Source organism: Canis lupus, chromosome 5, assembly GCF_048164855.1.
Source record: "Canis lupus baileyi chromosome 5, mCanLup2.hap1, whole genome shotgun sequence".
In the NCBI taxonomy this organism is placed as follows: Eukaryota; Metazoa; Chordata; class Mammalia; order Carnivora; family Canidae; genus Canis; species Canis lupus.
Window position 1 is genome coordinate 24313775 of NC_132842.1, and position 14882 is coordinate 24328656.

General features: G+C 46.0%; 1 protein-coding gene across 3 annotated transcripts in view; it reads right to left on the reverse strand.

Moving 5' to 3' along the window:
* CAMK1D (calcium/calmodulin dependent protein kinase ID) overlaps positions 1-14882 on the reverse strand; it is a 432276-nt gene that overhangs the window by 14996 nt on the left and 402398 nt on the right. For all 3 annotated transcript variants that reach the window (XM_072825818.1, XM_072825817.1, XM_072825819.1), the window contains 2 exons: positions 6031-6143; positions 4584-4662 (listed from right to left, as the gene is read on the reverse strand). In XM_072825818.1, the coding sequence (XP_072681919.1) occupies positions 4584-4662; positions 6031-6143 (192 nt within the window). The remainder of the gene's footprint in view (positions 1-4583; positions 4663-6030; positions 6144-14882) is intronic.

Consider the following 14882-nt stretch of genomic DNA (forward strand, 5'->3'; position numbering starts at 1 on the left):
TGATATTTGAGTCAAATGCATTCGTTTTCACCATTTTCTAATGTTTGGCTTCCAGGGCCTTTTGAAATGCATGGTAGAAATAATAAAGCACTGGCAAAAACCCAGCTCTGAAGTAAAAAGGCCTCCATTTGTGCAGCTCACGTGCTACTAAATCCTGATGTGACCCGGGCCAATGACCTTGAAATCTGTCTCTAGCTCGACCTCTTTCCTGGGCTCCGGACTCAGCAAAGGGTCCCCGAAGCTCTCCATGTGGAAGGTCCTGGGCCCTCCCTCCTGCTCTAGCACAGGCTGCAGCACCTCCCAGTAGAGGCATCTCACCTGCCCAGTCCCTCCAACTGGAACCCTGGGAATAAGCTCAGACCCTGCTTGTCCCAAACTGTGGCTCCCCAGCCCTGGCATGTCCTTCCTGCTCTCCATCCTGCTCCATCCCTGTGGCTCCGGGCAGGCCCCCTCCACCCTTCTCTGGGCCAGCGGCAGCCCGGCCTCCAGTCTGCACTGCCCTGTCAGCCTCCCTAGGCCCAGCGCCAGCAATTCCTCCAACCTCCATCCTGCAGCCAGTTGAGCTCTCAGAAATGCAAATCTGATCATCTGCTCAAAACCTCTCAGGGGCCCCCAATGCCCGATGGGGAAAGTACAAATTGCTTTAGTATGATAATAAATTAGCAGCAACTCATATAGATTGGAGATTTGTTCGGTACTAGGTCTTCTTCTTATTTGTATGTAATGTCTTACTCAATCCCTTGAAAAGCCCCATGGGATATGGACTAATATTTATGATCTTGGTTCATTCGACACAAGGAAGCCCAGGGCTCAGGAGCTCGTCCATGCAGTAACAAAGGGAATCTGGGACCTGGACTCAAAGCTCACGCTGCCCTAGAGGCTACGCTGGAGCAGGTGCCAGAACCCTGCTGGTCGGGCCTTCCCTTCGAGTTCTCTGCTGCCTTGCTCCTTTGTCCACTCCTCCTCCAGGAATACTGAGTGCAGGTGTCCCGGCGTTTCATTGCACCTGCACCCCGATGTTTCTAGCAGCAATGTCCACAATAGCCAAACTGTGGAAGGAGCCTCAGTGTCCATCGAAAGATGAATGGATAAAGAAGATGTGGTCTATGTATACAATGGAATATTCCTCAGCCATTAGAAACGACAAATACCCACCATTTGCTTCGACGTGGATGGAACTGGAGGGTATTATGCTGAGTGAAGTAAGTCAATTGGAGGAGGACAAACATTATATGGTCTCATTCATATGGGGAATATAAAAAAGTGAAAGGGAATAAAGGGGAAAGGAGAAAAAAATGAGTGGGAAATATCAGAATGGGAGACAGAACATGAGAGACTCCTAACTCTGGGAAACGAACTAGGGGTGGTCGAAGGGGAGGAGGGCAGGGGCTGGGGGTGACTGGGTGACGGGCACAGAGGGGGGCACCTGACGGGATGAGCACTGGGTGTTATTCTATATGTTGGCAAATTGAACACCAATAAAAAAATAAATTTATAAAAAAAAAAGAATACCGAGCACCGTGGCTCTGGGATAGAGGCGCAGTTTAGGCCCTGATCAAGGCCCAGGCTGCTGGCCCTGCCCAGAACCCCATCCCTCTCCCCTCCCCTCCCTTCCCCTCCCTGGACAGCCTGCGGCAGGCCCTCTGGGAAGTCTCCTGCCAGGCCCCTCAGCAAAACCGACCTCTCCCTTCTTTGGTTTCTCAAAAATGTCTGGTGAAGGAGAGACGAAGTTTTGGCTGGCATCCTTCCTGTCTTCCACAGAGCGAGGCTGGATTAGTGAACTGGTCCAAAGAAGCAAATTGCTTCGCCTCTTTAGAAATCACTTTCCTCCTCCATCAGATCATCCCAAAAGTCTCTTTCGTACAAGATAAATATGGGCTGGGACGTAATGTACAATGTGATGGCTATGGTTAGGCCGACTGCAGCATCTATTGGAAAACTACTAGAGAGTAAATCCCTCAAAGGTCTCAACCAAGGGAAAAAGTTGTTTTGGGGACCTACGTAAGGGGATGGGTGGGATGGGTGGGATGGGTGTTCATTACACTTAGTACGGTAATCATTTTGCAATACATTCATATGTGAAGTCATTATGCTCTATTCCTTAAACTTACACAGTGTATGTCAACTACATACTTCCATAAAACTGGAAGAAGACAAAGTTCTCATACAGCTCTGAGGGCCAATTGTTGATAAAGTAAGAAAAGCTTTACTAACTTTATCGTCACACACTTTGACCTATTGTCCAATGTAACTGATTACAAAATAAAATACCATTTATTTTAAACTCACTAAAAATATAAATGACCAAACCTGTCTCCATATTTGGAAGTATCTTTCCCTCCTCTTCAACTATTCCTGTCCTTCTTTTACTTCTCCTTACAGGGTGGTGGTCAAGAGCATTTATTTTGGAATCAGTTCTGGCTGGAAACGATTGTGGCTTTACCGTTAGGTAGAGGCTATGCAGTCTTGGCTAAGGCTAAGTTACCTTTTATTTCTAAATCAATTTTATTATTTCTGAAATGGAGAGATAAAGCCTACCTTATTGGGTCATCATAAAAAAAAGAAACCATAAGATGATATTTTAACACAATTAGAATAGGATCTGAAATAGAATTGGTGCTCAAGAAGTGACAGATGTTGGGTAGCCCCGGTGACTCAGAGTTTTAGTGCTGCCTTCAGCCCAGGGTGTGATCCTGGAGACCTGGGATCGAGTCCCATGTTGGGCTCCCTGTGTGGAGCCTGCTTCTCCCTCTGCCTGTGTCTCTGCCTCTCTCTCTCTGTGTCTCTCATGAATAAATAAAACCTTTTAAAAAAAAAGAAGTGACAAATATTGTCATAAATGAAAATACAGAACTTCCTTAACTTACAATAGGGGTTATGTCCCTATAAACCTATCATAAATTGAAAATATCATACAGCAAAAATGCACTTAATGCACCAAACCTGCCAAACATAACTTAGCTCATCTACCCTAAACGTGCTCAGAACACTACGGTAGCCTCCAGTTGGGCAAAATCACCTAACACAAAGCTTATTTTATGCTAAGGTGTTGAACAGCTCATGAAATTTATTGAACACTGCACTGAAGGTGAAGAACAGAATGGCTGTACAAGAGATAGAACAGCTGTCAGGGTATTGGTTATGGACCATCATGATCACATGGCTGACAGGGCGTTGTGGCTACCAGAGCGGGCATCATATGAGGAGATCTCCCCTAATACAGCCAGCCTGAGAAAAGATCAAAATTCAAAACTGGAAGGGTTCCTACTGAATCGGCACCACATTGGCATCATCGTAGTCAAAAACATCGTTAAATCAGTGGCCATCTGTACTATGAAACCAGGTTGTGACATTCCCCTGAGCAGGTCCCCTTTGGAAGACAAACCAGCATGTGACCCTATGGAGGAAATGCCACAGGGGACAGCAGAACACACAAGTGGCAGTTTCCTAGACTGCTTCTTAGGGGAATTTCTCCTGAAGTCAAAGTGTTTGTTGTCATCATACAATACATTTTACCATCCCCAGTCTCTGTTTCTAAATGGATGCTCCTAGTGGTTTAATGATAATAACCAACGAAACGTTTGCTATGTTCCAGACGTTGCGCTAAACCCCTGATAGGCATGATCTCAATTATTTCTTACATCAACTCTGTAAGCTAGGTATCATCTAGCTTACAGATGTTCTCATTTTAAAGATAAGAAAATCGGAGGCGCCTGGGTGGTGCAGTCATTTAAGCATCTGAGTCTTATTTTTGGCTGAGGCTGTGATCTCAGGGTCATGAGATCAAGCCCCTCACCGGGCTCCGTGCTCAGTGTGGAGTCTGCTTGGGTTTCTCTTTCTCTTCTCCCCTGCACACACACGCTCCCTCTAAAATAAATAAATATTAAAAAAATTTAAATAAAGATAAGAAAACTGAAGCTTAGAGAAGTTAAGTATAAACCTAATGTAACAGCTAGTTGATAATGAAGCTGGTTTCAAACCCAGTAAGTCACAGGAAAAGGTGGCCTCAAGAGCACTGCTGAAAGCGTGTCATGGAACATCACAAGCATTAATAAATGCTGCTGGGGTTGAAGACACATTAACTTGAAAAGTATTTTCTTTCTTTTTTTCTTTTTTTTTTGAGTAGGCTCCACGCCCAGACTGGGGGGCTTGAGATCATGACCTGAGCTGAGATTCGGAGTTGGACACTTAACCGACTGAGCCACCCAGATACCCTGAAAAGCATTTTAAAAAGACAAACATATATAACATCAATTTACTTACTTATGGAACAGTAAGCTCAAGGAATAAAACTCCAATTTTGATGCCTCCCTAGAGAACCACCTTCAGTAAAAACGATCCTAAAATACTTCATGTAAAATGAAAAACCTTCAGCTAGCTTTTGCTCACTGAACTTGTCACCCGTGCATTCAAAGGCCTGTGTGCCGAGGGAACAGAAGAGTTCCAGTGTTGCTGTGGGGATGGGATGAGAGCCAGTGGTCAGAATGAGAGGCAATCATTCCAGAACCGAGAACGGCCGAGAGGGGGTTTGCTCTGGGAAGGCATCAGATAGTGCGGTCTTCCCCGTGGGTGATCTCTCTTACCATGGGTGCCGAGCTGCTTGCTCACAGGTGTATCTTTTATTTGGATCTTTCTCCATCAGATTCCGGATGAAGTCTTTTGCTGTTGAAAAAGAAAGCACAAGGGGCGGGATCAGTTTGTGACTTGGGATGCGACAGTTTGATGCCACCAGGTTTTTGAGAATATTGTGTGGAGCCTGAAAAACAGGCCAGCCCTGCTGCTGACCCTGTGGCAGCTTTAGCACAAAAGGCCCACAGGATTCCGCAGTTGGGAGAAAAGGAAGCCACGACTTGGCAGTCTGAGAGGGAACACGGTGAATGGGGAGTCGGCCAAGCCAGGCCTGGGACCCTGCCTTCGCAACCCAAAGCCCTTCCTTTTGGCAGCCAGGGACATCTTTGGTTCAGAGATCAAACATCTTTGTCATCACGTGCCTCTCACTGAGCTCACTGCTTCGGGAAGCTGCTTTCTTGACGTCCTCTCTGTGTTTTAGACATTACTGACTCCAGAAGGTCCCCGCAGCCCCTGCTCGGGCCGCCGAGCTGTTCAGGCACTGCGGATACGCAGCCCACTTAGGCGGCTATGATGAGCAGGAAATTGCGATGCAGGAAAATGTGCCCTGGTGGGGAAGGGCAGAGCGCTAGGAGGCCTGGGATGAGGAAGGACCCAGAAGTGGGACCCTGAGAACACAAGGGACTGGGTCACAGAACCTGAGGGTGACACCTGTGTGCCAGGCCAGAGACCTGTGGCATCGCAGGGCCTGGCAGCTCTCTGCCCACAGGACTGGGGCTCCTGGCGGGAGGACTGTGCCCTCTGAGCTCAGAAATCAAACATTCCTCATGCCGCTTTTCCCTGCAGGCCTTGGAGAACTGTACTAGGGCACCAGCTTTTAGAAGACTGAGGAATAAAGCAGTGTCTCCAGTGAGGAGGAAATAACACAGATAATACATGTGATATTTGAACAGCTCAGCAGGATGGGAATGGCTCTGCCCCATTTATTATTTTATTTGGGCCTTGTGCCACCCTCTGTGGTAGGGAGGCCTGCTGTTACCATCCCAACCTTGTCAGGAGGACACTGAGGCTCGAGAGGCTCGTCAGTCCACCAGAGCCTTGGTTTTGATCTTTATCCCTGAAGAGGAAATGGGGAACATCCCAGAGGACTGAGTGCATTAGTGCGTGTGCGGAGCTCACAGTGCTCGGCACACAGCAAGCACTCAATGAACACTAGCCTACACTGCGGCAGTCCTGGAGTGCCCAGGTCAGGGCATGGCTTGCGGAGGGGGTAGGGGAGTCGGCCCCGACCCTCAGTGTGGCTCCAGGCAGAGGCCCCCAGCCTGTCTTCTGCTTTGCCAAGTCAAGTACGCAGCTCACGGAGCTTCCCTGGGAGCCTCAGGACCACCCCGAAACCCTCAGGCCTGTCCGGGTCAAGTGTAGGGGTCCTGGGGGCCAGCCCTGGGGCACCTGGACACCTACCAGAGTCGGAGATGTCATCCCAGTAGGGGGAGTCAAATTCATATTCTGCCTTGAGGATCTGTTCAAAGAGCTTGGAGTCATTTTCATCATAAAAGGGAGGGTAGCCACAGAGCCTGGAAGATAAGACAGAGTCAGGACCCGTGTGGCTCTATGTCCACCGTGGTCACTGGCCATTCCGCCTCAGAGGAAGAGCCGTTTATACTCAAGGGGAGTAAACCTGCACTGTGTGTTGCATATACAACCTGAGCAGAGAAATCACACATTCCGTGGGCAGAGGTGGCACAGAATTAAAGCTGCGATTTGATGGACGGCAAAAAGGTGAACACATACGGAAGCCCAGCTTTTTTTTCCACGTTATTAACCAGAGCCTTGTAATATTCCCAGATCAACCCCTAAACCCTCTGTGTGTAAGTGCTATTGGTCGTACTGTCTGTAACGTTATCCCCAACGGTCAGTGGGTTGATAACCAACTTGCTGTAAGTTGCCCTCACATGCACATTATCAACCTACCAGGCCCAAATTGGGTAATTTGGAAGGTTCCAGTTTGGGTCATTAATACACACTAAATATAAAAGCAGAAGTCGGCACAAGTCATAATGCTATCACCGCTTTCCCCCCCGAACCCTTTCAAAATGGATTTATTTTAATTTTATTTTATTTGAAGATTTTATTTATTTATTCGTGAGAGACATGGAAAGAGAGGCAGAGACATGGGCAGAGGGAGAAGCAGGCTCCTCTAGGGGAGGCTGAGGTGGGACTTGATCCTGGGACTCTAGGATCACGCCGTGAGCCGGAGGCTGACTCTCAACCACTGAGCCACCCAGGCGACCCTCAAAATTGATTTTTCAAAAGATAATATTAGGATGTTGGTGCAAGTAACATGTAGTTCTAGAGATACTGACAGTTATCTGACCGGCATAACACGAGTAGAAATTTTCATTACACACTCCCAATACAATTCATCGCCTGAGACTGCTACGGGCTCTCACTCCACTTCTGCTTTCTGCTCTGATGTGACCTGTACCATCAGTACAGGTGCCACTGGTGTATGTTCTGGACCAGGATCTCCTCATTTGGATGAGGAGGCCACACCAGGAAATTCCTAATATTCTTTGTGGCATGAAGACACTATGGCTCTATGACTCCCTCTTTCAATTGGCTTGCACAGCAAGGAGACCTAGGGAGGGATCTAGTACATGCTTGAGGCCCACATGGGGCAGGGCATCCTGGGAAGGGGTAAGATTTAGCTCATAGCTCTCAGGGACAGACAGAGAAGAGGCAAGGCTGGATTCTAGAAGGCCAGGTGCAAAGCAGCATGGTGTAGACCCTGGTTCTGGGCCTGTGGCAGCCCAGTGGGGGGCACCCACGCAGTGGGGGAGTTCTCCCCCCAAACGAGCCCTGAATCTCCCCCAGCTAGCCAAACTTTGTTCAAGACCCAACTCCAGCCTAGAGACCTGTTTAATGAGAACAAGTGAACAGGAATCAACAGGCCTGTGAGGGATTAGGCTGTGGGCAAATAAGTAATCCCAATAAGGTTCAAGATGCAGGCTTGGTACACTCATTCTTCAGCTGCTCCTGCTGTGACACATGGTGTCACCGGTCCTGCTGCCCAGGGGGAAGGCCGATGACATTTTTAAAGGCTGTGAGACATTTTGCGGGCCGATGAGATTCAAAATCATCTATCCCCACAAGGTTGATTTAGGGGCTAAGTGCCTGGAAAATTTCATTTTTTAAAGATTTGCTGCTTTTGGCAAAATGAATTAGAGCCAGTGCTTCTGAAACCACCGAGCGCATATTTTACTGCCCAGGAAACCCTGGAGCCTGAAGATGGATATGTAAATGTTTCCCATAATGAGGATTTGGGCTTAAATGAAATGTGCATATTAGGAAAAGCAGACAGAGCAAAATGTTAGTTCGACTTGGAAAATAACTAAATTTTAGATATGTGAGGTTTTTGTTTATTAACAACTGAGTGTGTTTTACTTTACAGTTTGGCACTCTTTTCAACAGGGAAAAATCTTTAAGAAAATTCTAAGAAAGATTTATTCTTCTTGTGCCAATTTTCTTAATGTATATCCCAATTTCTTCTGGTTTTTGGAGTGGGGGATAGAATACTGTTTATGCGGCTATATGGAGGACAGAAGAAAAGGATGTGGATCTAACCTGGAGACTGAGTTAATGTTAAGAAAGAGGATTTTAAAAATAAGGATGGGGAAATGAAAAGAAGGACAAATAGAAGTCGTAGCATCTTCCCCAGATCTAGAAATTTCGCAGAGCTCCCTGGCCAGGCTATTGCATTAGTAGGTCTGTGTTCAGGGTCCAAATAGGAGAACAAACAACTTTGACCTATTTCTCTCCATATACAGAACATGGACTTCCGTGGTCTGGACCTCTTTGTAAGTGGAATCTCTATGTTCTTATTTTACATATCAAACCATTTAAATAACGTACAAATTATCTCACCATGCATACCCAAAGACCATAAAGCCATTCTCAACTGTTCTAGACCTAAAAAGTCTGTGGTTCAGAATAACATCTAAACTTCCAACCCCGATGACTGATGGTCATGCCCAATTATGGGCAACACATGTCCCCGGGGCTCATCGATTGCATCCCTCCCAGCCTCGGGATGGTCATCCAGGGAGAACCCTGATCCCTTCAGTCTTTCCTACTTTGCCATCTTGTCTACCTGTGGCACATTGGTGCAAATGTACTGCTAGATTCTAGTTTAACCTTGACCAGGCACTTGTTTTGAGTAAAAAATACCACTAAGAGCTTTAAAGTATTATCTCACTCAAGCTTCTCTTCCCCGGGAGGTGGGCATCCTTGACACCTTCTGTTTGTACTTTAGAGCCACCTTCCACTCACTCTGTGCCCTGGGAGGCTGACCTGTATCCCTAAGTGAGGGGTGAACTCCGTAACATCTGGTATGAGTTGGCCAATGGGGGGCCCCCAGTGGAGATGGTGAAAGAAGGGGGAGATACAGGACAAGGGTACGTACTGGCCTGACCCCTCTCATCCAGCATTCAGACCATCTCTACCCTTTGACTGAGGGCCACTGTTCCTCTGAAGGAGCACACCCTACCATGCACTCCTCCTCCTGGTAACTTCTCCCAGCCTCCCTTTACCACCTTGGGTCTAGTGGTGTTTATGGCTCAGCAGCTAAGAAGCTTAGGGTCACAGTCCCTTGTATAACTCCTATTTCGAAGGCTGAAATACAGAGCAAAGTCAGGAGTCCAGGCCTCTCCATCTGATTCCAGCTTTGTGTTCTTAACTATTTTGCTTATTCACTCAAGGGAAGGAGGCTTGAGAAATGAACCTATGTTTCAATCTTGACTTTGAATGCTCTCTGTAGGTCATTATTTAGTTTGCCCACCTGCTCCTTCACCTGGAAGTAGAACCTGGTGACTGGATCCTACCTTTCCAACCCCATTTCCCACACTCTGGGTCTTAAATGCTAAGATGCTCAGTGTGTGTTCTCCACTGGGCACTTTTTATTTCTGGACCAAGGTAAAGGTATGTGCTTGACTTGGGCTACCCTTCCCCCTTCACTTGCCTCTGGAATACCCTTGAAGACCAGCTAGGGTGTTACTAGGAAGACCTAGCCCCCTTCTGCCAGGTGGTAGGTGCTCTGCTCTGTGCCGCCGGGGCAGTGGATGGCCCTTCCTAGTGACACTTCCTACACTGCATGCTGCCCTGCTGCCCTGACCTATCCTCAAGCTCCTTAAGGCAGGACCATGTCTTAGGTCTTACTCTCATCTTTGATTTTTCAGTGGCCAGCCCTGGGTCTGCCATAGCAGATGCTGAGTAAATGCTTGGATGAACAAACGCATTCTTGAAGAAGAGGCTTCATCTTGGCTGCTGAGCCCCCTGGTTGGGCTCTGCAACAGAGACAAGGATCTATGATGTAGGCGAACCTACCTCTGCCCCAGCCCAGGGAGCCCTCAAAGATCCCACCGACCCTGACTCTTTCCCATACAGTACCCCTACCAGGAGGCAGTATACTCTGCATCTTTAAGAGGCATTCCAGAAGAATTCAATGGGCAAGGCCCAGTGTTGGGAGCAATCTGGCCTATCTTTGTAGAGAAGGCAATGCGGTTTGGATGACCTTAAATGTCCCTGTTGGGTGTGGACGCATGTCATAAAGGAGATTTTCCATGAAGGAGAGGGCTTTTCACATAAACGAATGTAAAAATCAGCAATGGCCAACCGTGGCTGATTCGGCAATGTACAATTTTTCTTGGAAACTAAAATGCTGTATTAGCTTAAGAGCTCCTGAGAGGCCCTGCTAGTTTACTGGGGTAATTAGGCTGCATATGTTCTTCTTGCTCATTTGCCCTTGGCCACGTATCTAGGTCCCACTGAAAATGGACACAGGCTAACAGGATTCCCAAGAAACAAGTCATTACCTCTTTACTCTTTTATGTAACTTTATTTCCACAATTCACCTCAACCCACTGGGGGAAAACAGTATGGAGGTTTTAATTAAAAATTTTAAAAAGGACAACCATATTATCCAGTAATCTCTCTTCTGAATATATTCCCAAAGGAAATGAAATCAGTTCCTTGAAGAAAGATATGCATTCCCATGTTCACTGCGGGGTTACTCACAATAATCAAGACAATGGAAACAACACAAGTGTCCATTGACAGATAATGGATAGAGAAATTACAGCATATGGAGCACTTGGGTGGCTCAGTTGGTTAAGCATCTGATTCTTAATTTCGGCTCAGGTCATGAACTCAGGGTCCTGGGAAGGAGCCCTGCATTGGGCTCCGTGCTCAGTGGGGAGTCTGCTTAGGAATCCTCCCTCTGCCCCTTCCTCCCTCTCTAAAATAAATAAATAAGCCTTAAAATAAAATAAATTATGGCATATATAGAAAATCAAATATTATTCAGTCATAAAAGGAAGACAATCCTGTCATTTGCAACAACACGGTTGAAACTGGAGGGTATTATGCTAAGTGAAATAAGCCAGACATAGAAAGAAAAATACTGCATGATCTTACCTATACATGGAATCTAAAAAAAGTCAAATACATAGAAGCATAGAACAGTGGTTACCAGGGATGGGGTAGGGGGTGGTGAGGGAAATGGGGAGATGGTGGTTAAAGGTAAAAGTCACATATAGATAGGGTGAATAAGTCTAGAGATTTAGGGTACCGTGTGAGATCTATAGTTAATAACACTATACTGAATCCTGGACATTGGCTAAGAGAGTAGATCTCAGGTGCTCTCATCACAAGAAAATAGAGTAACAATGTCAGAATATATGTTAATTAGCTTGACTGTAATAATCATTGCACTATGTATATTAAATCATCGCATTATAACCTTAAATATATACAATTTTTATTGAAAAAAAGGTCATGGTAGAGAAAGTACCAGCTATGTTCAACATTAGGCAGTGACTTTTTAACAAGTGTTATTACGGGGGCATCTGGGTGGCTCAGGCATCTGACTTTGGCTCAGGTCACGATCCCAGGGTCCTGGGACTGAACCAGCTTTGGCTCTGAGCTCAGCAGGGAGTTTTCCCATCCCTCTCCCTCTCCCTCTTTTCCCCCTCCCCATGCTCTCTCTCTCAAATAAATAAATAAAATCTTTAAAAAGATGTCATTACAGTAAAAAAATAAAACCATGATATCTCCTGTTTTAACAAATTTTAAGTGTCTTGCATAGTACTGTTGACTACAGGCACAACGTCGTACAGCAGATCTCTCTAGAGCTTACTCATGTCGGGTCACTGAAATGTTATGCCTGTTGCTTCCCCATTTCCCCCTCCCTCCAGCCCCTGTCAACTACCATTTCACTCTTTATTCTATAAATTTGACTATTTTAGATACTTCATATGAGTAGAATCATGCAGTATTCGTCTGCCTGTGACTGAATCACTTCACTTAGTGTAATGTCTTAAAGATTTATCCAATATTCCATTGTATGTATAGAACACACTATCCATCTGTCGATGGACATTTACATTGTCACCGTGTCTTTGCTATCGTGAATAATGCTGCAATGAACATGGGCGTGCTAATAGCTCTTTGAGGTCCTAATTTCAATTCTTTTGGATATATACCCGGAACTGGGATTGCTGGATCATATAATATGCTCTATTTCTAATTTTTAAAGAAGATTTTATTTATTTATTTGAGGAGGGGAAGGAAGGGACAGAGGGAGAGGGATGGAATCTCCTCGCTGATAGTTCGATGTAGGGCTCAATCCCATGACCCTGAGATCATGACCCAAGCCAAAATTAAGAGCAGGTTGCTTAACCAACCCTGCAACCCAAGCACCCTGATTTCTAATTTTTTGAGGAACCTCCATTCTGTTTTCCTCAGTGGTTGTGCCATTTTGCATTCCCCCAGCAGTATGCAAGGGTTCCCCTTTGCCCATATTCCTACCAACACTTTTTCTTGTTTTTTTTTTTTTTTTTTTATTTCTCCAAAGAAGATATACACATGAAAAAAGCAAGGGAGTATGTGTATGGGGTCCCAGAATTCAGACTACCTGATGTACAGCATAGACTGGATGGCTGTGTAAGGACAGCTGGTTTGTTTTTTTGTGCAGGCCAGCGAGCACTCAGCGTGAACCCAAGTGATCCCTCTTCATGGGGAATACGCTTGATTTTTCCCTGGTAGGTTTCTGTCAAATATTAGCTGGCTGGCTTTCAGGCCTTTTGCCCTGGATGTGAGCACAGGCCTGCGGCAGCTGTTCCTCACCCTCCCCAAACCCCATGTACCTTCCCTAAGTGTTCTCCTCAGGTCCCCACTAAGGACAGAGGATGAAAAACCACCCATCAGGTAGTCCTCTGGCAGGCCCCAGATGCTGATTGACATTGGCTATGTCCCAGGCTTGGGGATAGGAAGAGACCATGAATCCTACTCTCATGGCTTTTACATTCTATTTGGGGGGCAAGGGGAGAGACACTCAACATTAAGTTTCAAAATAAACAGGAATAGAAAAGTAGACAGGAAAGGTAATGGGAAGGTGATCACAGGAAGCCACAGCATTTCATTCGGATTTGAGAGTATTCCTTCTCATACACTGTTCCCTGTGCCTGGAATGCTCTTCCTCTTGTGTCCACTGTTGTGGTTCCTCCCTACTCCTAGGGCACCACATGTCTCACCCCTAACCTGTCCCAACCCTTCCTCTGAGCTCTCAGCCTTTTTGGCACAGCCATCATGCACACATGTCCTCTCCTCTGTTAGATTCTGAGCCCCCTGAGGGTGGTGACAGTGCCTCATTCATCTTCGCCAACCCCAGGACCAGCCCAGGATGTACTCAGCAAAAACCATTTGCTTCGACATGAATGGAACTGGAAGGTATAATGCTGAGTGAAATAAGTCAGTCGGAGAAGGACAAACATTATATGGTCTCATTCATTTGGGGAATATAAATAATAGTGAAAGGGAATAAAGGGGAAAGGAGAAAAAATTAGTGGGAAATATCAGAAAGGGAGACAGAACATGGAAGACTCCTAATTCTGGGAAACAAACTAGGGGTGGTGGAAGGGGAGGAGGGCGGGGGCTGGGGGTGGCTGGGTGGCTGGCACTGAGGTGGGCACTTGACGGGATGAGCACTGGGTGTTATTCTGTATGTTGACAAATTGAACACCAATAAAAAATAAATTTATTATTAAAAAAAAAAGAACGGAAAATAAAGACTAGTTATAAAAAAAAAAAACCTGCTGGATGAATGACCCTGTCAACACCTCAATGCTTCAGGGACTGCCACCCCCACTGCACTCAACCCCTCTCTGAACACCTCCCATTCTTTACACTCTACCTCAATTCCATCTCTTTCTTGGGTCTTTTCAAAACATTTAGAAAGGATTATTTTGTGGTTATTACATGTGTCTTCCCACCTCAATCATGAGTTCCTACAGGAGAAAGACGATGTCATATATTGCTTTTCTTTGGATCTTTCATTTGCATTCAACAATAATCAATATTTGTCAACTATTCTTTCCTAAATGGGAAACATTTACATGAAAATTGCTTGTGTATGTTTGCATGCACAACAGCACACACTCGAGTTGACTTATGAAGTAGTGTTGAACACTCTGAAATGGATGTTTCCTCTGGGGAAATAATTTAACTACAGTTTCTCATGAGTTACAATTTTTCAGTTAGCTTTGCAGTGAAACCTGCTAATGCCCAATGATGTCTGTTGTAAGTCCTTCGAAGTGGATGGGAATGAGCACACCACTCGTCAACAACTATCCTCTGTGCTCACATTTGCCCCGTACCCTGAGGGCTTCCACCATGCATCAATCTCCCTGACCTCTTTTCCTTCCATCCAGGGGATGCCCATGAGATGACACAACCCATAGATCCTACCCTCTGTTCCCAGCCCGAATCCTTAAGCCAGAAGCTGAAAAACAACTTTGCATAGTAGGGGGATTTGCACAGAATCACAGAAATTTATTCTGGAGTTCAATAGTCCTCATCTGGCCCTAGCCACCCTCTCTTAGGAGACTGGGAAAGTAGGCCCCAGGGAGATGAAGAGGTGACCTCCACCAGAGCAAGTGGCAGGCCTGAGCATCTATCTGCCCAGGGCTCAGGCTTCAAAAACAAAAGCCACTTCAGCCCAGTTCTACAGAGATTTATGGAGCACCAATGCCTGTGCCAAACGCTGATCATATAGTAGTGAAGAAGACAGGCCCTGCTCTTGATCCCCAGGGTTCAGCATCCAGCCATATGTGAATAGCACAAGCGGGATGCTGACTTTTCTATAAAGGACACGCTATGTTGTGTGTGTCCTGTAAACTTAATAACAATAGCCACCACGTGTGGAGTATTTTTTTTTTTTACGTGTGGAGTATTTACTTTGTGCCAGGCACTGGGTTATG